General features: G+C 36.9%; 1 protein-coding gene across 1 annotated transcript in view; it reads left to right on the top strand.

Annotated features, from left to right (window-relative positions):
- Positions 1-24,784, top strand: part of GPHN (gephyrin) — a 211,087-nt gene that overhangs the window by 16,930 nt on the left and 169,373 nt on the right. Inside the window, exon 3 of the mRNA XM_009321000.1 lies at positions 13,286-13,343. Within this exon, the coding sequence (XP_009319275.1) occupies positions 13,286-13,343 (58 nt within the window). The remainder of the gene's footprint in view (positions 1-13,285; positions 13,344-24,784) is intronic.

Raw genomic sequence — 24,784 nt, 5'->3', positions numbered from 1 at the left:
TTCTGAGGATGAAATTGAGCTGGGGCAGGAGTAGAAGGACCAATAAAGCTACAATACTGTATGAAGCATCCAGCTGTAGAAGCTGAACGTGGCAAGTTGCAGGTAATTTTTTCTGGGATGGAAATTTTGTAGGTACTCCCTGACTGCAGTAAGTACTAGGGCGAGAATCTCAAAGTTTGCAGCTGGAAATTATTTTGGAGCCGGGCAATTACAGCCAAGACCACAGAGGTGGGAAACATCTGATGCTTTGCTTGTATTTCTCCCTTCATCTCTTTTCTCCAGCAAAGAATACCTCTCAGTTGCATGATGTTTGCCTCTTAATGGACCTCTTCGCAGTTCCCTATGCGCCAGGTACGGGCCATGAATAATTGAAGAGCCTATCTGTGCTTCAGCTTTGATGTGCACAGGATCTTTGGCCTACCTTGGTTTTTGTGACCTATTCAATCTTTGGCCGTTCTGTTAAGTTAGTCAGCAAAAATCACCAGTTACTCCTTAAATTCTATTATGTGTGTGCATGTGTAGGCAAAAGTTTTAAAACCAACAATTTTTTAAAGCAAAAATAAGTACCTTCCAACCAACCATATACCACTGCCTCATTTTTCACAGAATAATTAATGACTGAGAGATCATAATGTTGTATTATTAACAGTATCTATGTATTATTTGGTTTCTTCATCTTTTTATTTTCATACGAAGTTCATTTTACAAATCAAAATTTAATTTAATGTAGTTGCTATCAATGTAAACTCAACTTGAAATTTAAAAATCCACTTGCAAAGTTTATGCCTTAATGGCATATGTGGCAGAATTGGAGTCACTGTGCTCCACGGTAAAGAATTGGCTACTATGGAGTAAAGATCAGCTGAACTGTGAGTTAATCAATAGACGTGACAGAAAGATAACTTTGGAATGAACATTTTTAGTTTTCAGGTACTCAACTTTGGCTTTCTTTCATGTGTAAAAGGCTTCTGCCACATTTTATTTGTTCATTACAAATGATTTTGAATTCTGTACAAGTGGGTTTTGGGCAAATTATTATGTAAGACAGTCTTACAAAGGTGAAACAAATTGTGAGAGGATACTTCTACTGAATATATACTTTTCCTTAATTAAGATGAAAGAGGTTATTCTGTTCTTCATACCAAAACATCTGTAATCTAAGCTTCAGAGCACGAGAAGTCTATTTTTTTCTAAAAAAGCTATTTACTGTAATTACTGTCTGATTTATGAAGACAACTAAATGTGCACTGGTAATCACGTTTCTCAGCTTTGAAGAGCACTACTGAATTTGGAGAAGCATGCCTTCTTAGCAGTTTAAGGCATGGAGACACGGCAGCTATGAAAGGTATCTTGACACTTATCTGGGGTAGCATTATGCATCAATGGGCATTTAAAGTCCCGTGATATGACTGGAGGAAATAAGAGCTAAAGCGTTGACTGCTGTTGTGGAGGGATAGCACCACGATTTGTCCTGGCGTGTTTTAAAATCTACCCATGGTATTCTGCTGGGGGAGCAGGGGGATGATATCTTATAAACTACTAAATCTGGAGTTTTCTCTTCATTTGTAAATGTTCTTTGGTCCACCTGCTTTTAGATCCACCTTTTAGGTTTTAAATGGAAGAGGTAGTCCTATTAGTTTAATTTTGTTTGATTTGATGGATATATACTGAGCCACCTTCTCAGGATAGGCCTTTCATTCTTTCATTGCTTGACCTGATGCTACCCACCTACTTGTAAGCTCTTTGATTACAAATGCAAATCCAAAATAGAACAAATAGAACAAAACCTTGTAAAACAATTAAATTGTTGCATTGTCAGCATAATATGATTTTGCAGTTTTACCAGAGGTTAAGGTCCTAAAATGGATTCTACTGACATTATCTACAGTGGTTTCTCTATCAGTTCTTTAAATGTTCTCTCTTAATGTAATGATGCAGTTTAGCTCAGTTCCTAAATTTAGGTAGTACTGAAACTCATTTCAGTACAGATTTGGATTATTTCTGGGCTCTTCACACTATCTTTTTGTATTTATTACTGTTACTCTTTAAAGGGTGAGGGTATTTAGTGCTAGTTCTGGAAGGAAAAGGAATGTTACATAATAACAATTGCTTGTTTGGAGTAAAATCGTAAATTGTGATTTGGCAGGAAAATGGCAGTTTCTTACAGTGGTTTATTCATGAAGCCCGGGTATCTCTGTACACAAACCTCATGTATTTTTATGGATATCAGTGTCTGTAAGGGTCATGCATATGCTGTATTGTCCTCAATACCTGTTTGCAGGTAGAGTTGCCCTAACCGTCTTTGATTTCCTTTCTGCATCATGGCTCAGGAAGTTCTGTCCGAAGTATTAGCAATGTTAGTGTTGGTCGTGTTGGTCATTTGTCTATTGATAGTCAGGTATTTAGCCTTATAATTAATATGAGGTGGTTCTAGGGGAACCGTGTAAGCAAGATCTATCGTGCTTAATCTTTTCCAGTGTGAATCTATGATCGCAGTTAAGGTATTGGCTATTTCAGATGTCTAGAAACACATCTAACCTATCTGTGGTATTTGCCAGTAGGATTGCCGATTGAGCATTTTTCAAGACTGTTGTCCAGATACATGAAATTGATTGTTAGCGAGAAAAGGGAGACCATCATGGGCATGCTGGAAAATGGGATGTCTCTACTGCTTTTAAAGTTTTTTTAAAACCTGTGTGGAGTTATCATTTCTGAATACACTGTTACGTGGCAGAGACTTCTAGACTAAATTTCTGCTTTGGAAGAGATACCATCCTGTCACTTTTGCTATTTTTATCTAGGCAAATTGACCAAGGCTCACTGACACAGAATATACATGACAGCACTTAAGAAAGTTACTTATTTTACAGAAATGTAAACTTCAGGATTCACCTTACCTATTTTCACTCCTACTCACCTGTGCTGGAGGAGGAACCGAGGAAGAGCTCAAAGCTCTTCCTCATCTGTGTTCTTCAGCTTGGGGATGGCTGGAGAGATGTTATGGTCACTGTCACCCAGAGGAATATGATAGTAAGTACTGTGTATATGTGCTCAGTAACCTTGTGCAGTCATACCTAAAAAAGAAATAATCTTCAGTTACTGTGAGGTGGGTTACTCTTGCTTCTAAATATGATACTTGTAGGGGGAGCAGTAATAAAGAAGAAGAGAAGGGCTTCGGCAAAATGGAACCGGCGGGGATTGTTCTGTCTAACTGTTATTTTTACTTTTAAGAGAACATCATACAAAATAGATGGCAGGAGAACATAGCTGATAATGACTTACAAGGTGTCTTAAAGCTGCAAGTAAGGAGAAGTCAATAGTTACATTTTGCCAATGGATTATATTTGTGCAAGCTATTTAGAAATCAAAAGTAGCAATTTTTTGCAGGACCTGAATGAAACAAAATGCACAAGTCCACATTTAATCAAAGACCTCTTAAGTTGTCTAATATCCACATGTCCCCTGCCTACCATGTTTCTGGATATTGAAAGAGTCAGGTTGTAATGAGCTATGACATGAATGGCAAGAGACAATACATCATTAGTTTTTAAATTCATCTAGAAACATTTTGTTGACATTTAAATGATCAGATGCGAAGAAAAAAGGGAATTACAACTACAGAAAACAAAAATGAGTGCTGAAAAACCCTTATAGCCAATAATATATGAAAAACAAAGAAATGTTTTTCAATAACTTGAGTTTGAACCTTACACAAGTATTTTACAAGCAGCTGTAAAGTATGGATGATGGCTTCAAAAATAACTGTAAATTATCTGGAATGGAGATAACTATGTGAGACATGCAATAAAATCCCACTTTCAGCATTGTCAGTAATGCTATTTGTCTGTAGAAAGTTCCTCCTAGGTATGAAGAGTGATGGATCAAATAGGGAGTTGTTTTATTCATATGGCTCCATTTATTGGCTGAACAGATTTTTTTTTTTTTTTTTTCCTTTCACACTCCCCAACACATAGCATACACTAAAAAAAACCAGTTGAGTCAGGTCACTATTTTAAACACAATTTAGTTCTCCCATTTAGGTGACACGTGGCAATATATGTGTCTATATATGCAAACACACTTAATATATTAAGGAAAAAGAAAAACAACAGCAAATTCTGCCTCTGAATTTAACTGTCTATATCAACATAACAAGACTGCCATTAATTGTATACTGGACTGTTCATACTTTATATCTCTCTGGAATGTGGTGGGGAGAAATGAGACATTAGAGCTTTGGGAAGGTGAAGTATTGTGTGAACTAGTGTGATAGCCCTTCTGGATGCCGCTTGTCTCTGAGACTCCTCTATCATTCTTGTAATTTCAGAATTGTAGGATTTTTTTTTTTAAACAGTTATTTAAACGTTCTGACAGTCTTCCATAAGCCCTGCGATTTAAATTGTAAAGAACCAATTTGATCTAGAATCTGGAATGATCAGACCATTTCCACGTACTCTCCACACTTTATTCTTTCCGAGTCCGAATTTGAGTCATGCTGCTCTCACCTTTAGTCCTTATTGGTATTTTTCGTAATGAAGAGATTTTCTGTATGCCTTTTTGCCTGATCATAGAAAGTACTCCGATTGCTCTTTTCAATCTGTGGTCTGCAATTCATTCCAGCTTATTCTCCAACATCAGGGATCCCTGTGTTTCCATTATTCCATTTTCCGGTTTTACGTATCTCAGCCAAACTTCCTCCCTTTTTAAAATAAACATTTATATTTTTTAGCCTTGGCATAAGTATGCACATGGACTTTGTGTGTCTAAGCATGCTTCACAAGCATGTGTACATGCTTGACTGTCTAAGAAATGGACGGGAAAATATACACTGAAGTTATCAGGAAGAAAATGATGGTATTGTAGTGGGGTGTGAGAAGCATATACATGGTAAAAAACTGAAGGGTTCTTGGTGGGGGGCCATATTTTTTAAATCCATTTTTTGTCGGATACTAGAAGTCTGTGGGGGAGGTGGCCAGTGTTAATTTATAAGAAAATAAGCCTTACTGTTTCTACTACTTGTGGGTCAACTTATTCTCCTAGGAGGAATCTTCTTTTTCTTAACATTTGATTCAGATGGTCTCTTTTTTACGTTTGGGTAGAAGCAAATAGAGCTCAACTGAAATGATAGAAGTGTCAGCAAAAATAGCTTTATCCTCCTGTATAGGTTTCTACAAGCTGTTATGGTAATTTACCAGTGGAATCTCATTTCCAGGCAATCCTTATCATATTGCCTAAATCCTTTAATTTGCAGTGCCTTCCAACATAGGCAAAAGGTCACTCTCAGGCACCCAAAAAATTTGCTTGCGGTTGAAGTACGTGAGGATTTTGTGACAGGCAATTGCTAGCAATATATATGCAAATGCTCTGTATCTCACCTATGTGTGTACTTGCTGGAAAAAATGCAAATACGTGCTTTGCCCTACTACAGTATTTCCTATTGGACAAAGTAAGATCAACATTTATTATTGTCTTGGCCCTTACTATAAATACTTCTCTTCATGCAGTGTTTTAAAGCCCTCAGTCTGCCAGCTAAATCCCAACATGGATATTAAATATACATTTCTTTGTCTATGTGGTGAGAATTTGACTGTGTTCATGATAATGATTTTTGTCTGCTTCTGCATATTTTTTCTCTCAGGAAATTTCAAATCTTACTCATGTTGTTTAATGAGCTGGCTGGTCAAGCATCTGATGCCCCGGTGGGAACTTTCGAAGTCACTGAACACATTTTTACTTAAATCTAGCTGACATTTCTGTCTGTCTGATTTGATGTATGATTTCCATAGTTAGATTACCAATCAGATGGAGAATAGTGCAATCATTCCTCTGCGCTATAAACACGCATGCATCCCGCACAGAAGTGGGCTTTTTGCTGTTGGTCCACATGGCAAGACTGTTTTCAGATTCTGCTGGCGTTTGGGAAGACTTTAAAAGTCAGTTTTAATTAGAAATAAAATTTTGAACCTGTAATGAAAATTCTGAGTGCAGAATTAGTCTTCGGTATTTTATTCTCAGCCCATTTCAGATGCAGCACCTCTCTCTTCTGTTATAATCTGGTGGAACTAAGCTATTACAAACCATGAAATATTTGGTGTAGTGTTCTGCATGCTACATTGTCTGATGCAGTTAAATGCTAAAGTCCTAAAAAAATTTTTAAGTTATAAATATCCATATTGTTTATATTTCATTTCATTCTATTCAAAGATCTTAAAATGTTTGCCATCTGCATGCTTCATACCCTTGCTGTGTGAAGCATACAAGTATTAATGATAGGACTTTTGAACAATTATTAATTAATTTGTTTATTTAAAATCAAAACTTAAGTAGTTTTTGCTTCTCATGGAGGTTCAGCATTCCTCCTGCTTTTGCCCAGAAGGCACCTCTCTTCATGCTGAGAGTGAAAAAATAACAACATTGCACCACTGAAAAGTCCATGTATTTTAAGTGTTCTCTTCATCCATTTTGTTTCTTTTGGGAGCCAGTGCCTGCAAGCCCAAAATTTCTTGGGGATGTTGCCTTCCCTGCTCCCCTTCTGTGTCTTTATTAGGCAGTAAGTAAACTGATAAACATTTTCAAGAGAAGGCAGTCTATAGATCTGTCTTTTGGCTGGCAGCAATAATGCCCTAAACTGTCATATATAGGTGTGCCCCATGCACTGAGTTAAACCAACGATACCCCCTAGAAAACTACACTAAGCCCTGAACTGATGTGGGTTTTGATAACTATATAGAGATGTCTTTTAAGTTCATATACTTTATGACATAACAGTTCCAGTTTCCCCCCCCAAAAATAAATAAATCATTCTGCTAAAAGGGGAGAGTTGTTCCTGGTCATGTTATTGCCAAATGACGTACATATGACATTGTCCCTAGTTTCTGACATATGTTGAGGACAAAGATCCTTGTTGCCTTCTTTCCCAATAACAGATTGTTGAGGTGACAGTATTTTCCTACTGAAGGTGCCTGAAAAATTGGCCTCTTCTAATTTATTCTTGCTTGTCCTATAGTAAAGTAAAAAAAAACCAAAAAACCCAAATGAAAAACTTTGAAGGGTGAAAGAGAGAAATAATGTTTTTTTCTCCTTAAAAACAATGTTTTTATGTAGTTTGTTTTTTCTGTTTAGGGAAAAAAAAAGCCAGAAAGCAGTGAAAAATGTTTTCTTATACTTTTGTTACTCTTAAAACAGTGATAAGGTAGGGAACAAAAATTTTAAAACATTGGGTTAATTTTATTTTCTCCCCCCCCCTTCATTTTTTGTGTGTGCAATAAATCTTTGGGACATGGTGAGGCAGAGGGAGAATCCTTTAATTTTGACATCTTAATCCCAGGGCTGCTGTTCATCAGAGACATGAACTGACAGAGGGCATGTCTGCAATCATTTTATGTCTGTGAGGTTTTTGAGTACAGCATCTTGAAGTTAGCCGAAGATTACGGGGCCGGGGGGGGGGGAGGTAAGTTTTCAAGGATCTAATTAGTGGATCCATTAAAAAAAAAAAGAAACAAAACAAAACCCACGGGCTGGAGCTTCATCATGTCATTCTACACCTTAGAGTAAGTAAAACTGTCTTCACGAAGCACTTTGCAAGCTGTTTTGCACAATTCATTGCTGGCGTGTAGCCAGTGACAGGAGCTGCAGCCCAGCTTGCTCTAGCTGCCAGTGTTCTGTGGTGTAGGAAGTGAACCCAAAATAGCATGCCTTCTTACTACCTCCCTTCAGGGTGCTTTCACAAATTCTCAAAGGTCAGTAGAAACTAGTATCAATTAAAGCTTTGTGTCTGCTTTTAATGTATGGTCTTACAGGTAGTAGAGAACAAAGTTACTTTGAAATGCAATTCTGCTACCTCTTTCTCTGAAATACTCTGTGAAGTTTTAGCTGTATCTGAGGATCCAAAGCAAGATGATTTGCTGAGGGCTCATGGGTCAATATTAAGCTAGCCCAGTCGGGTAGGCTAAAAATGTTGTCTTGGTCAGTTTGCTCTGGTAGGAGTAGTGTTGTAACATGTATTCATTCAGTAGCCTGTGATAAAATGAACATGTCCTTAGAATTAGAAATAGCCAGTCTGGCTCCCAGTCATTTGATCGGCTCACAAGCACAGTCTCTCTTGAATATTCTGCTTGGTTTATAAATCAGTCAAAAGGTAGAATATCCTGATGGTAGATAAATATATTTATGAGATGGCTCTGGAAAAAAAAAATTGAGCAGAGGTTTTTGAGTTTTGCTTTCATTTAAAGATGAAACAGAGTTTCATTGGGAGGTTTAGTGACAACTTGATATCATCTAGACAGAATGATCTATCTGAAGAAAGATTAATGTTAATTAAAGTGGCATTGGAGAACTTCGGCAGATGACAGCAGCCAAGCTGGCTACAAGGTATTTTTAGAAAATTGACTTAATTGCATTCAGTATGACTCACTTATTAAGTTAACGGATGAATCAATAGCTCAGCTTCTTATGGCAGTCACTGGATGTGGAACTGTCTATAAAGACTGTGTTCATATCTTTGGTCAGAATTCAAATTATAAAAGCCGACCAGTATTGATTCAGTCCAAGCGCACAAGTGTCTTGCACATGATGTAGCTATACAATAATAATCCATTGAGTCCATCGGCATATGCATATGTACAAGGTCACAGGGGAAAACCATTCAGAAGTCCAACTTGCAGCTATATGGAAAATAACACAGTGATAATATTAACCTTACATCCAGAATAAATGTTTTAAAAATGAGAAATTCAGTTTCTGTTTTAAATAGAGTATTGAAACATACAGCAAACAGGTCATAAAAGGATAACTTATTAAAATAATGGATAGTTTATCGTTAACAGGGTTGCAATTTATTTCTTTGGTTTGTCTTCTCGAGTTCTCTTCCCATGTGGGCTGTGGTTCATTGTTTCTTGCCTCCATTTGAGCACAGTTCCTCCTGGTTTTTAACTTTCCTTAACTTGGATGAAGTTCAAGTTTTCCCTCTTCAGTGATATTCTGCTTTAATTTGTGAAGTAGTAAAGCTTCCATCTGTTCCAATACAACTATATTGGCCTCACTTCAGTTTATTTCCTATATTTTGCTAATTTCTTAGGTTGCTATAGAAACCTTGCTTTCAACATTCTCCTGAAACCTTTTTGTGAACTTTCTGTGAACCCAGTCTCTGCATTATATGTCAACCTGAGATGCACTTTTTTCCTAATATAGTTTCCCTAAAAAAGACACAAAGTTTCTATTCTTTCACAAACTCCAGTGCAAATAGTTATATGAGTTGTATTATTTCCTAATCATTTTTATGGAATTTCTATCCTGTCTTTTCTGATTCTCTCCTCAAAGACCTTCACCAGTTTAGCCCAATATAAGGTGTGGTTCTTCGTTTTTTATTGTGTCAACTCTAATTTCTACATCTAGGAATAATTTCACTTCTCTTCTGCAAAGAGATTAGAGAACTGGGGTGTCTGTATTACATGCAAGGTATGATATGGACCCGATGAGACTGATGTCTATTGAAATTTGAATATAAATTGTGGGACCTTTCAGAGGTTATCTGTTACATAAACACGTGAAAAATTAAAGCTAGCTAGTATTTAAAATAATTTCACTATTAAATAATGTGGCTTGCTATAGTGTGAAAATACTGCCGTTTGGAAGAGAAAGACTTTGTGCAGTAGGTCTATATAGATGAAGTTGTGACTGTCTTTTCAGCTTACTGGAAGTAGCTGTCTGTATATTTAGCTTTGCTTTTGGTTGGTTGTGTATTTGTTCTGAGAGAAAATGCCATTTATATTGTAGGATGCTGGTTGTTGTGTTCTTCAACTGGAGAAAAATACAGTAAAATGTATAATAAAACTAAAATGTGTGAAAGATGAAGAGTGAATCTGCACAAAAATTGGGTCCCTGGTGAACTGAATTCTGGCCCTTCTGACATGGTCTTTGCTGCATTATATTCTAGCGTACAAAGCCCACAGTGGTTGATGTGTACTGGTGCTAGCTGGTCCTTTGCTTTTCTGATCGCAGTGTAATTGCTTCTTGAAACACTGTGATCAAAAAAGTTAGTGTAGAATGTCCTAACAAAACCAACCTGCAGAGAGAGGTTGCTCCCAAGAAAATGAAAACTCGTATGCCATGTGCAAGTCCTGTCACAGACTGTGTATCATCCTGTAGCTGAAATCTCCTGTGTGTAATTGTCTGCTCTCTGTTCTTTCAGACATCAGTGATCAAATCAAGGATTTGCAAAATAACAAGCAAATTTCCAGACAGGTCACAATTGATAGTGACACTTAAATGTAATTCAGAGAAATACTCAAAATACAAAGTTTTCCTTAAGTCGGACGTACCAATTAATGCATTGACTTTCAGTTTGCCTTGATTTTGCTGTTCTTTCTTACCATTCATCACAATGGTTTTGTTTTTCTCAGTAACTTTTGCATGTGTGACATTGTGTGTAGTCCCTTACACTGTGGACTTACCTGACTGTGGGAGATTTGTAGTAGCAATTTGGTAACATCAGAGTGCTTTCAAATTTCTTTTCAGAGCATTTAGCATGCGGTTGGAATGAACTGGGATTTATGATTTTTGAGTGAAGAGTATGCAGTACGTTTCACAACTGGTTCTGCCTCTTAAGTTCGTTTGGCGAGTGAATTGTATGGCATAATATTTTGTGCATGAAATTGAAGTTAATCAAGACATTTTGCCAGGAAAAAAGCAGACTGCTTTTAAATGTTATCTATATGTTATTCACTACTCACAGGTTGCCAAATAGGCAGCTTAAATCCTTTTTTCTCGTAGATACATTATTATAGAGTAAAAACAAAAATTCTGTTCCTCGCATATATCATATTTATGACCAGTAGAAGAGTTCAGGCTGTGTTAATTGAATCCTCCCGGTGTGTGTGATGCCTTTGAACTTCTGTGAAACTCACAACCAAACTCCATACACAAAGTCAAATGTCTTTATTATGTCCTATATAGTACTGGGTTTAACCGGCAGTCTGCTGTGGTGGATCTCTCTTCCAGGAGTTATAAGATGAAGTGAAACCTAATTGTCTGTAATGAAGAAAGTATAGACTTCCTCAAAAACTTCATTTCAGCTCTGGGGCATTTATAGAATTGTATATTTATGTGTCTCTGGTTCTCTTTCAGTTTCAAATTTGTTATTATTTATGTATGTAGTCTGGATTTTCAAGCTAAAGATGTCAATGTAGGATTGAAAATGTATTAAGATAGATATGGTGAGCTGGAGCTATAAGTGAGAGATTATTTAAACAGTAACATAACTTTTAATATATCTTTCTCTTTCAAAAATGTGGAATTGTGGTAACTGACATTTTTAAAATGTGCTACCATTTGGACTGCAACTTGGCAGATTCAGAGTATGTTACACTCTTGACACAAAACTTTGCAGAAGTATTTGCAGAAAATGATGCTAATTAATGGTTTAAGCAAGCCATATGAGTTTACTGAGTCAATTACTTTGATTTTTAAAATTTTTTTCTGATGCATTCCAAGAAAGTGCTTAATAGTTGTGCCGAGGGTGGCCAGTAAAGAAATCTGCTAGGTGGAATTCCCTGCTGGTGCTGGCAGCAGAGACTCTGTCCTCCCCTTCTACTAGAGGATAGAAAGTCAATGAAGTTATTTTTTGGGTACTCCAGAGTGTGGACAGGAATGGATCTGAAAGAACTAAACAAAAAGTGTTTTCTTACGGACCTCATTCCAGTAGCAATAGAACGGGTCATGTGCAATGATAACATGCGCTGATCTGAGCCATTCCTTGTCACGGTATGATGAAGCAATCCTTTGTCATGATGTTAAAACCAATTTCTTGTAGCTATCCCTGAAAACACCATTTGAACAAAGGTCAGATATAGTGAAGAATAAAAGCTCATGTTTGTACTTGCACTGGCAATAAAAAGTTTCAGTTCTCTGCAACTTTCAACTCCATTGATGATTAGCAGCAATGGAAGTTGCAGAGGAAATAGGAGGGAGCAATTGCTACGCTGTAATTGTTCATGATGAATTTGAATGCTGTAATGTCTGGACCCTGTCTCTGCCTCGGAAATCATAGTTGATATTACTTGGAGCAGCGATGGACTTCAGACTTGACTTTTCCTATGCAGATTTCATCTTCTGTCTAAAGCCTTCAAACCATTAATTTCTGAGAGTGAGTGACTTGTAGAGACACGGAAAGGCTTATGGGGAAAATCTTAATATATTTTTCTGTGTTATTCTCTTCTCCCCTTTTTAGGTTGAGTAAGCAATATGTGTAATAAATTCAAGATTGAATATAAGGAAATACTTCTTTGTAGAAATGCTGACAATTGGAAGGAAAATTTCCGATAATAGGGAATTAACACAAATACACATTTGATAGCTGTCTACTGCTTTACAATAAATAGTTTCTTATGTGTTTTCCATTTCTGTAGGACCCAGAAAATGACTAGTGTTGCTGTGCAGAGCCAGCAGGGAGGTCATTAGTGCAGGTATATTTTTAGGTCTGAATTGTCACTATCAATGATACTGCTTCATGAAATAGAAGAAGCCGTGTCTGCATGTCTCTGGGGAAAATGTAGTATTTACCACCATTTACAGTACATGCTATTCTTGCATCTTCAGTATGTGAACTATTCTTTACCATAAACTTTTGCAGGATGTAGACAAGTTCAGTAAGTTCAATGTGGAACAAAACCCCCTATTTTTCTACATCAGTGCCAACTACCAACTATTGCACATCACCTGCTTTTTATTACCAATCATAAACTCCAGAGACTTTTCAAACATGGAAGCCATAGAGTCTGTGGTTTGAGGTCTGTACAAGCACATATAATTAAAAAATTTCTATTTCTAGAATTGCATTTGGATGCGTTTAAGGCTGTATAGCAGCTTAGTGAAATGCTAAGCACAAAGCACATCAGGCTTCAAATATTTAAACTTATCCATACGACGTAGACAACAAACAAGAAATCATAGAATATGATGACTGATGGCTGTTAATATAAAGAATAACACCCTGGTGATGGTAATTCTGCTTGGTTGACCTAATTCTTATCTTTCAGGCTAGTGAAGGACACCTTGTTTCTAGTGTTTGTGTTAATCACATGAAGATTTTTCTTTGGATAAAGAAAGGAAAGGGGGGTTTTTTTGCTGTTGTTTTGGGGCTTGGTGGATTTTACCTCTAAATTGGTAGGAGGGATATTTATGTTTTGGAACAAGTCATGACACCATTAACATGCTGTGCTTTGTGTTATTGATTTTGAGAACATTTTTCTTCTGATTTCAGAGAATATTTTTCTTCTCTTCATTTCAGGTTGGGTGGGACTGTATCTGCATACAAGATAGTGCCAGACGAAATAGAAGAAATCAAGGTACAGTATTAACTGCCTTTCAACACTGAATTTCTTTGCTTGGAGAATTACAGAAATGTTACATTAAAAAGCCATGTTATTTTTTTGCTTTGAAGTGTATCATAGGCAGGAAAAAGTGTCTAAAGTAAAATTATTAGATCCATATTTAGGCATCTAAAATAGAATTTTTGTTATTTTTACAAGTACAGTTTACCTTCAGCTTAAGTTGACTTCAGTAGGGTTTGATTGATGCCAAAAACGTGTGTAATTCAACATATTTCTGTTTTGTTACCTGGAGACAGATACAGGATTACTGTGAACATTGAGTTATATTTTCATAACAAAAAATAAATATAAATGTAGTGTCCTTTTGCTTTTGAGATCAAAAGCACATCCATTTTTTTTCAACATTATCTATCTTAAGAAGGGGATAGTATGAAGTCATTGGTACTCGAAATCATTAAAAGCTCTTTGATTTTGAGGAGTGACAACAACAAATACTGAAGTTTACCTCCAATGCAATGTGCATTATGACAAAACTCACTTTAGCTGAGTCTACTTATGGAAAGTACTTCAGCAATTTGTGTCAGTTTTGTTCTTCAGTGGAGTAAAAGATGGGTACTAGGTGGGAATTTGGCCTAGATCTGGTAGCATGGTCTGTGTAGTTGGTTCTTTATTTGATTGGTAGTCAAATCAGCCTGACGTTTTGCTTGCTCATTTTGGTTACTTAACCCATTGTGCTGTTTCATATACTCATTTTCAGCTGTGCAAAGGGAGTGAAGAGTAGTTTAAAATCTAGTAAAGGGAAGTGGTTGTGTAATCATCTGATCTAGACATGACTTCGCAGTGTGTAAAGTTGTGAGGATTTATTCCTCCTCAATTAGCATCAAACCCACTGTAAACGAATACGGTGACTGCCTGTATCTGCATCGGTCAAAGTTATCACTCCGCCATGATCAAAATTTATTTCTCTCCTCCAAGATTCATGGACTCCTCTATCCTGAATTATCAAGAGGAGCATGATTTATTAGGATAGATCCAACGTTTAGACTTCAGTATTAGAAAATAAGAAAGAAGGTTTTCAAAACTTACTAGTGTTATGTAATATTTTCATGATGTTCAGAGAACTGCACCAAAACTATAAAAACAAAAATGACAAAAACCCTGAACCATAATCTTTCTCCTTTAATATAAGAAACCCAAACCCACTGACATTTTGCTAATGTTGAAGATGGAGAAAAGAAAGGTGATATTTCTGGCTTCATTGTGCAAACTGAGTTCAGTGAACAAAGAGAAATGGAATGCTGGGAAATAAGGAATAGTTTTATTTTTAGGAACTTACTGTATTAGGCAAGATCAGTAGTCACAGGAATGTGTTTTTCCTCCCACCTGCTAAGGAGGCCTGTTCTGATTTTTCAGCTCTTTCTCACTCAGCTGGTGTTTAAATGCTTGAGATCCTAGGAAACAGTAAAGGATGGGTTACTCATTGATCTCGGTTGTGCCAGCATGTAAGTGTGGAGGGAAGATTGTATTGTTCTAAGACAGAGCTATTTAAAGTGTTTGGAAAAAATCACCTCCTTTACTTGTTTCTGGTAGCTGTGTTGTCTTGTTCAGGTAATGGGGTTTTTTAGGTTGTGACTGAAGTCAGCCCACCTCTCACACCTTAAATGATTGAACTTCTCAAGCTGTAATACAACAGGTGTCATTCATATGAAATAAGGCACTACTGGAAGATGCTAAGACACACTAGCAGTGAGTATAATAGACAAATCTATATGGAATATGGAAAAGTATTATTTTCTATATATATACTTTTAATAGCAGCTGACAAACAGGGAGACTCAGTATCCTTGCAGTAAATATAGGAGGAGTCTTAACTTCTGAAAGGTTCTCCAAGCGGATTTGAGTAGAAAAAGGAGAGAGGAGGAAATAAAAGAGAAAGCAAATGAGATTATTGGAATGTTACTTCTAGAGAGGACAGAATCTTCTTGCATGTACAATAGTTCAGAGTTATTTTGCCTCACAACTATCCCTCCCCTATTTAAACATGAAATATTGAGAGGTTTAATTTGATGAAATATGCAAGAAGAATAGCTCCAATTTTAATATATGATTAAACTTGACAGGTTTCTGAATTATATTCACAGAAGTTAGAATATTCAAGTTTTCTGATAGTCCTTAGAAAGTAAACTGCTTGCTTAAATGGCAAAGGAGGGTACTTTTATCAGGCAGAGAACAATAATTACTATGACAAATAAATAAGTCTCTTTGACAGCGTTTCCATATATTGTAGAAAAAGTGGTAGATTAACCTCTTTTACAGCTCAACATAATTTGAGGAAAACATGTATTGATTTTGTTAATTCATGTAATTACATCTTAGGTAGAACACCATTGTAAGCAGAGACTGTATCTCTGAGTTTATGGAAGAGGAAAAACTCTGTAAGCATTAATATACCTGCTGATTGAAAAGTATCTTTAGAAGATTAATTAAACGCATGTTTCTAAATGTATTAGTAATTTAAAAAATAACCTGTATTTTTTTTTATATATATATATATGAGATTTTATTTGTCCATATTGCAATACTTAGCAAATTTTAACGTGTTTATAATGTTTCCATTCTGGAGCGTTTAGAATATATTTATCCTTGCATGTGAGTGTGATTTTACTATGTGTATATATGTACTGTGAGATCATATATGGTTTATGTATCTAGAATATTGCCTGCACATATGTGTGCCTATTTCTTTGAATAAGTGTATATGGTCAGTGTTGGGTATAATCGAAGCAGTGCATCCAGCTTACCAAAATTAAGTAGTGTCTGGCGTGCTTATAGGCATATGAATTAGGAGTATTTATGGCAGAAGTGATGGCACGTACCCTAACTACCCTCATGCACCTTACCAAGGTTAGGAAGAATTGTGTGGAACCAATCACCGCTACGGTTCCTCAACACCTGTATCAGTCTGAAATGGAGTGTCATGTAACTTACCTTCCCTAGATTTTTGTCATAGGTGCTTAGGTTTCAAAAGTGAGAGTGCTCAACACGTAACCATATGAAGATACCATCACGGGTTTCACCCTGAAAACTTTTCTAGAAGGTAGAAATGTCTTCTATCATAGGATCTTCAGGACCAATGCTTCAATAAGAGAAGCTTTCAGAGGAGGAAAACCTGAGTGAATGTCTAAATGGATGTACTGCCATCTGCATTCCTGTCATTTCTCTACACCAGTTAAAGCAACGGCACTTCATTTTCCGTACTTGCTGGTTTTAAAATACTGCAGGAACTGATGAAGACAGTAAATATAGGAATTACAGCATATTTCTGAGAAAGTGTCACTGTTTCAACTTTCTCTAGACTTCTATTCTCATCGGAATTATTTATCCGGTAAGCAAGGAGCTTTTTCAAACTTGCAAAAATGCATTGACAGATTTCAGCTTTGCTCCTCATCCACTGTAGTAGTATGTTGTGCCTAAAAGAGAGGTCTTCCAAGCCAAACAATTTCATGTACGTAGGGACCAGTGAGCATATCAGGCAACACTGGTTTTGAAGAACATCTTCTGGTTGGAAGTTAAAGCAATTGCATTTGAGAGGAAAAGAACAGCACCAAACTTAACACTTCTTTATTTCTAGTTAATGACATTCATGACAAAATATAATTTCATTTACAATGTGGAGTTTGCGTCAAGAGTAAAGAGCAATTTATGACTATTACTGATGAGGGAAAGTTTGTGATGTGCCTGTAGATAGTTTTATATGTTAACAGTGGCATCTTACGGTTTATAATACCATGAGAGATGCTCTTTTTGATTGCAACATTCTGTCATTACAAAGGAAATACATGATGTTGTGAAGGATTGTTATTCTAGAGGAAGACTCGGTGAATGAGAAGACCATTCATTAACAGATTTCTAAAAAAATACTTGGTTTGCTAGGATTTGCAAGTCAACAGCAGAAAGGAATTTAATTGTGGGTTTTTTTAAGTGTTCCCCCATATGCTTTTCATGTAGTCATATGCATGCATCTCATCTCAAGACCAGAGATGAATTTGGCAGCAGGTGTTCAATTCAAAAAAGTAATATGCGTAAGAAAGACATTGCCATTGTATTTCATTCTTGTAATACCTGTGGTATGAGACAGACATTCCAGTGTAGAGAACAAGGTTAAACAGTTACCTCCTCTGGTAGTTAATTTTAAGAAATCTTGTTAGAAATTTTTCTTAGTACTAGTTGTAAATTTGTAAATTTAGATGTAAAGCATTTCTGGAGGAAGATGGATACTGGAACTAAAAAGAATTCCCACCCTTTCACACAGAGGCATACTTTATGCTCCTCAAAGAACACCTGTAATTCCTCTATAGTTGCTCATTAAATTAAAGCACATATGCATAAAGTATTAAAGGCTACATTTAAGACTACAGGCCTTTTCCCCTGAATAACTATAGGAGAGCTCTTTTTTTTCTTTAGAATTACATGTTCACTTAATAGTTTAATATATGAAAATCCTTTTCATGAGTAGCTGAAACACATTCCTCTCAGATTGTCTTCAGTCTGTGAGGCAACAGACTCCAGTGATAAAGATCCAAGAGTAGAAAATGATAAAAATATGTGAGAGACGGGGAAGTAGCCAGAAGGGAAATGGGGAACACTGTGTTTTCTTAGAGGTCAGTTGCTCTAGATGACTTAGGAATTAATGAGATTTTAACTTTTCCACACAGTTGTATTTAGGAACATCTTATGAACAAAGTAAGCTGATTTCAGTATCGGTGAGCTGCATTTCAGAGCAAAGCTGGACTCTCTGCCATCGAAAATATGCGTCTTTGAAATGATTACAAATAAAATCAATCTATTCAGAGACTTTCTTGGACATCATCTGGTTTGTAGACCTTCTGGTGTCACATACCTACATAATACTGTATGCCAGAATCTGTTCTTTATGCCACTAGGAGTAGCTGATGAAAGTCATGCAACCTCTGTGTGCGGCCAAGAGACATTGGCCTTGATCCTTCAAAGCATTCTCATGTTTATCAATGTGTGGAAAAATTAAGTAGCAATTTGTCAACAACTGCCGGTTCATAGTCCTGTATCAAAAAAACACAAATGAAAGAAAGGTAGTCATTAGTACTGTGGTGGATAGTCCATAAGAACAGAATTGTGGTTCAGAATATTCAGACTTCGCAAAACTGGCTTCGTATCTTGATAGTGGGCGGTAGGGCATTTAAATATTTCTTGCATTTTCTACAGAATCGACAATGCATTACATAAACAAGAAGACATGCTGTCATCCCAGTTTTGCATAGGAGTTTAAGTCCTGGATCTGGTTTATTTCATCATTGTATTGATGTTCATCTGCTAAGTGTATAAGCATTTGCTGAGGGTCTCCACAAAAAGTTTCCCCAGGGTTTATGATGGGAGGTATCACAGTTTGGTTATAATGCTGAGGTTATTGCTCTGTGTATCTGTTTGACTCTAGCACAAACAAAACAGAGATTTCCCTTCAGCGATCTTTCAGAATAATAGTTTTTTTGAAGAGACTCAAGCTGTTTAAAGTATGCACTCCCACCAATCCCATTACTGAGAAACGTAAAGCACCAAGAAGCTTTACTATTTACCCTGCAGGAAGGACAATTCTGGTTCTCAGGTTTTCTGCCAATGTTTTCCTCCTTCTGCCTCTCAGATTAGAATTACTAACTCATGGCACTAGAGCTCTTACTGAGTAGCATGACATAAAAGGATATTATCAATTGAATGGCTAATGAGTATTAACAAGTAGTATCTCCATAGACTCCAAAGCTTACAGATACAAGTTGAAAAAGATTTAAAGGCAATGTGTGATGGTCACATGTTCTTCCATGATTAGATTACTAGTCATGCTGGACTGTGTGTTGGCTAAAACTGAGGGCTTGTCTTTTAACTCTCTTAACATGCACTCGGAGTCTGACCCTCCAGTAGACAGTTTCATTGTGCTCCAGCAGCCAGGAAAAGAAGGTTTCTAAAAGGAGTTGCAAGTGTCCCAACCAGTAACAAAAAATAGACACTATTCTGAGATCTCAATTTAGTGTATGAAATCCCTGATAAACTTCCAGATTTGGATCTCCTACTTGGTTCTCAGGTTTCCATAAAGGAGACTTTCTTATGGCCATGAATCCAGCTAGGACAATTGAAAAGTGAGACATGTTACGTTAGAACAACTTTACATCTCATCATATTTCCCTGTAATTAAAGTTCACCTGATGTACACACAGATTTCTTCCCAAGTTAATTTCTAAATCCTGCATTAGCAGAGTCAATCGCTGGGTAGTATTCTTTTTCAAGCTACGTATGACTCACAAAAAATGTAAATTCCATTGTTTAGAAGACAGAAAGAACTTTTGAGTTTTTACTTGCTGTATTAATCCTTAAATGATCTTACAGACTTTTGTTGTTTTCATGCTGGAGAGAATGAAATGTTTGTGTGTGAGATGATGTGACAAAATTGTGAAAAACATTATATGAAACAAAAAACTACTTTCCTGTAATTTTTTGCCTGTGTGTATGCATTCATGCTATAAGCACATATATAGGGTCACTTAGGCTAGAGATTTACACCCCTTGCAATATTGAAAATGTGCTCCTAGCTCTTTCTCTCCTCATGCCATGCGTTTGTGCTCTGTTCTTTTAGTTCTTGTCAACAGTTGATTATATTATATTGTATTATATTATATTATATTGCTTCTAGTTGACTGATTTCATTATCTGTTATGTCAGTTTTTCTTCTCATTAGTCCTTTGTTGTTTTAAGTTAGCTTTGTTTCTTCTAAAACTGATTTTTCCCCTTCTGGAAAGCGCAGTCTGTATTACACTGGGTTCTGACTTAGAATCTAGGTTTTTGGTGCCAAGCCTGGCTGTGCAACCTGAACCACTGTCCAGGCACATTCACACCAGCAAAAGAGGAGCATTTCATAAGAATGCCTTTTCTATTGTGGGATTTTTTTCCCCACCTATGAAGGCAGTAGTTGTTGTGGATATTGGTTTTGAGTCTTGGATTGTTTCTGCTCTGATAGGTTTGAGACTCTTTTTACTTGAAGGACGGGACTGTCCTCTTGAGATAGCAATAGCTATAGCATAGGTTTTGTGTAGAAAGTCCTTAGGGAATACTCACTGAAGGGGCTTTTCATCTGTTTCTCTCATCTTCTGTGGATGATGGATAGTCACTGCAATCACAGACCTCTCAACCAAAAAAACATCTGTACAAAAAGAACGTAAAAAGAGAGATGGCCGAAGTGGTTGTACTGCTGTTCCCTGATTATTGGACAACAGGATTCAGCCCTGCCCTTGTGGATGTTCCCCGGCATTTGATGGGATTTCTTTTAGGCTGAGGCAGTTGCTGCCATTACCAGTATTACAGACATACTCCATTTTTCCTTTCTGCCTTCTGCTGCTTCTGTACTGTTTTGAGCGATGTGCATGATGTAAACCAAGCAACTGGGGTGGGGGAAGCTGAGCATCCACTCTCTTTGGCATCTGGCAGTGAAGAGGCTGGTTGACTGTTTTTGATTTGGAAGAGACACTAGCAAGTATCTGGGGGTGGCCCAAATTTCTTTACATCTGTTAGTGATCAAACTCTGATCACTATTAGGACTGCTGAGTGTATTGCAAGCACTCCTCTGCTGTCCTGGCAAGGACATCAAATGCCTAGATGCTCTGGATGAAAAAGTATACTCACTAACTTTCCACATGAAAATAGGAATTATCACTTCTTGTTTTCCTGCTGTCTTCCATCTTATGTTTCATAGGCTCTGTGACCTCAGAGACTGCATGGCTCCAGAAATGACAGCGGAGACCACCTCACCAAGCTACCTTCCTCTTAAAAGCTGTCTTGAATATACAAGATGCTGAAGCATTGTTATTAATTCCTGTTTTAATGTGAGAAGGATTTAAAATAATGTATTTTATATTTTATTGTGAAATTTGGTCTTATGAACATCCAAAAGAAGTTTAGCCTGTGTTTTGCAGATCATGGAATATTGCAGCATGGGGAAGGGAAGGGCAGGAAGGTAGTGCATCCATTTAAGTTGAAATGCCATGCCAATGACATAAAATAATTTTAGTAATATTGTTATTTACTTTCCAAAGCAAACAAAATAGTTCTGTAGTTCTCCTGCAAAGAGAAGAAGTATCTGTAGGATGAAAAAAGAAAAATGGCTGAAAGTTAATTTACAAGACAAACCAGTAGATTGTTGATCTTTCAAGCCTTTCTGGTTACCCAGCATTTAAGCATTCTTGGTGCTGTTGCCCTTAAGAGGAGAGATTAATGTGTATCAGATTTTTCATTACCACAGTCCTGTTTGTCTGTGAAAGTTTTCTTCACTAAATACATTAGAAACAAACAACAAGAGATTTCAAATCTTGTCTTGTTTTCCAGCATAAAAAATATCTCTGCTTCTCTCTGTGGCCGTAGTAACCGATTTTCTCTGACTTCCTCCTGGCTTTCTTTCATTTTCCATTTTTGCTAAATACATATCTCTGCACCAGTCATCACCTGAAACCTAGTTAGGTCTTGGGGCATCTTCTTACTTGCTCTAACACAGTTCTTGTGCTTTTCATCTAACCTGGTATACTGGGCAATGTTTTCAGTGGCCTCCATTCTCACTGGAAAAGTCAGTTCTTAAATGGGATCTCACTTAGACTGAATGAGAGGAGAAAACATAGCTCAGCTTCATTAAGCAGCAAATAGCTTTTGGCAAGTATATAAGTAAATCGAGTTTATATAAAAGCCCTCATCGTTTTCCATGTGATCTGTTACATTAAGTTTTGTTTGGTTATATTTACCCTGTAAGAATGTATCCTGGTGACTCTCTTTTGAGATCTGTGAAGGAAATTTAATGTTGTCCTATTGTAACTGATAATGTCACAGTTGGTTAGGGGCTTGACTGAGTTTGAGGGAGACCTACAGTTTGATCTTTTCTTGCAGTAAATAGATTTCTGAACATTCTTTCTTTTTATGATTGTCAAAATAGATGAATACTGGTACTGTATATATAGGAAAAAAGGAGAACAGTTGGGTTTTTAAAAAAAAAAACTTTCAGGTTCTACAGCTATTTACAGGTAGTGTCTTTGTGAATTATGAAAATTATTATTTGTAGAGAAATGAAGTATAACTGCAAATTAGGACATTGAAATACTGAGTGACTGGGTGACAAACCATCTGATGAAATTCAATGGAGGTAAATGTTAAGTGATGTGTATGGGAAGTGTGAAAAAATCCTAAATTTGCATATAAAATAGGGGGCTCTAATTTGATTATTGCAATCCAAGAATGAGGTCTGAGAAGTGTGCTAAGGTGGTTACTATTAGCTGAGTGTTCAGGAGCAACTGAAGAGGCGGGAGGGGCTGGTGGTGGTGGGAAAAGAAAGACTGTGAGGAGTTATTAGGAAAGGAACTAAGACCGGAACGCAGAACCTTTTCTGTTATGTATGAGTCTCTGGTGCCCCCCATATACAATGGTGTCTGAAGGCCTGATCCCCTAATCACACAAATGACATAGTAGGGCTGAAAAAGATTTAGAGTCAGATTATAAAAATTACCTACTTTATAGAAGCACTTCCATATGAGGAACAGATAAAGAGACTGAGACAGAAACGTCCACAAGTGGCACTTTTGGTTGCATTTCAGCAACATTCTTACTTATTTCTACTGCACTTTTAAAATTAACTCTCATGCTTACTTTATGCTAATTGTAAGACTGCCTGAAAGCAGGCGCTGAAGCTTTGACTATATGTCTTCTATTGACTGATAATTTACTGATTGGAAGGAAAAAAAAGAAAAAAGTTCCCAATAACAGAAAGCATTCACTTCAAACTGCTGAAGCTGAAAACTTATCTGGTTATAACACAGCAGTCATCTCTCCAGCAGAAACCGGTTCAATAGATTGTATTTTTCTGAAAAAGATTTGTAACTGGTAGACTGCAGATAATTCTGCTAAAATAGTGTAGTTTATTTTGCTTTCATAGCATGTTTTCTATCTAGATGCTTTTTTATGTTGTGTTTTAATGGCTTGATTGGAAAAACACAGTAGGAAGATGCCAAAGACTACACATGCCTCTCTGTGATACGCAAGCTTGTAAACTGTATTAATAGAGTGATGCTTAGTACTTCAATGTGTGATTACACCTAATTAAACTTCTCTGATAATTAAATTTTTTTGTGGTGCTCTAATCCTAATAGTTATCCTAGCATATGTAAGGTCCACTGTCTAAAACAGAATAGGAAACATGAAATGTTTTTAACACAAAACCAACCAAAAAATTCCTTCAAGGAAATATCATAAGGGAATGGTGTAAAATAGTATTAACAGATGTGTTGAACCATGTGGCTAGAGGCATTTTGTTTGCTCAGATGCTTTTTTTTATCAGATGCACAAGATTCATCTAGATGAGATTTCGTGCTGATGAGCTGTATCAGAGCACAGATGTAAAATGGAAAGTTTTAAGTGGATTCTATGTTTTATTGAGTATGTTGGGTAAGTGGCTCATCTCATCTCTGACAGTGCACAGGGCTGGAATGTTGGCTTAACTGATGTCCTAAAGGCTTCCACAAATGGATGTCTTCTAGGTGAACAAAATCAGAGCAAAGCGGGTGGAGATGAAGTTAAAAAAGTCTTCCTTAGCCCTAGCCACTGCATCCCTAGTGCTGAGAACTGAACATTTATCTTGAGCCATGTCTGTGTTACCAAGTCATGCAAACCAGTAAAATGCATCCAACTATAAAGTAAAGCATTTGGTGCTGGAGATCCAGCATCCACATTGTGTGTTCCTTGATATGTTTTATTTCAAACTACTTCTAGTATGATTCTGTGAACTCTGTGCCTGTTAACAGCTGGAGTGGATTACATGTGCTGCTGAAGTCCATCTTCCAAATGAGTTTTATCTGAAAGGATTCCAGTTCATATCCTTAAAGACTGCTTTGTGATATGAACCAAAGTCAAAAGTGCACTGCCGTTTTGAACTAACAGGCTATGGTAGACATGTCCCCAGCCTCTGGCACATATATTCTCATACCACAATATATCAAGGTTACAAATAATGTGAAATTCATAATACAGTACCATCACTACCAATGAAACACTGTTGTCTGAGCTAAGTACTTACATAGAGTGTCCAGTCATGCTGGCAGACTATTAAAAAAAAAAGACGGTCTAGACCAGTGGTCTCCAAACTTTTTGATCGTGCACCCCATCAGTAAAAAATTTTTGAGCACACACCCCCAATATAGGTATATTCTAATATTTTCTCCCTGCACCCCAGTGGATCATAGAATCATAGAATCATTTAGGTTGGAAAAGACCTTTAAGATCGTCAAGTCCAACCGTTAACCTAGCACTGCCAAGTCCACCACTAAACCATGTCCCTAAGCGCCATGTCTACACATCTTTTAAGTACCTCCAGGGATGGTGACTCAACCACTTCCCTGGGCAGCCTG

The sequence above is a fragment of the Pygoscelis adeliae genome, unplaced genomic scaffold (assembly GCF_000699105.1).
Source record: "Pygoscelis adeliae isolate BGI_AS28 unplaced genomic scaffold, ASM69910v1 Scaffold3, whole genome shotgun sequence".
NCBI lineage: Eukaryota > Metazoa > Chordata > Aves > Sphenisciformes > Spheniscidae > Pygoscelis > Pygoscelis adeliae.
Note: the sequence above shows the minus strand (reverse complement) of the source record. Positions and strands in the feature narration are given on the sequence as shown.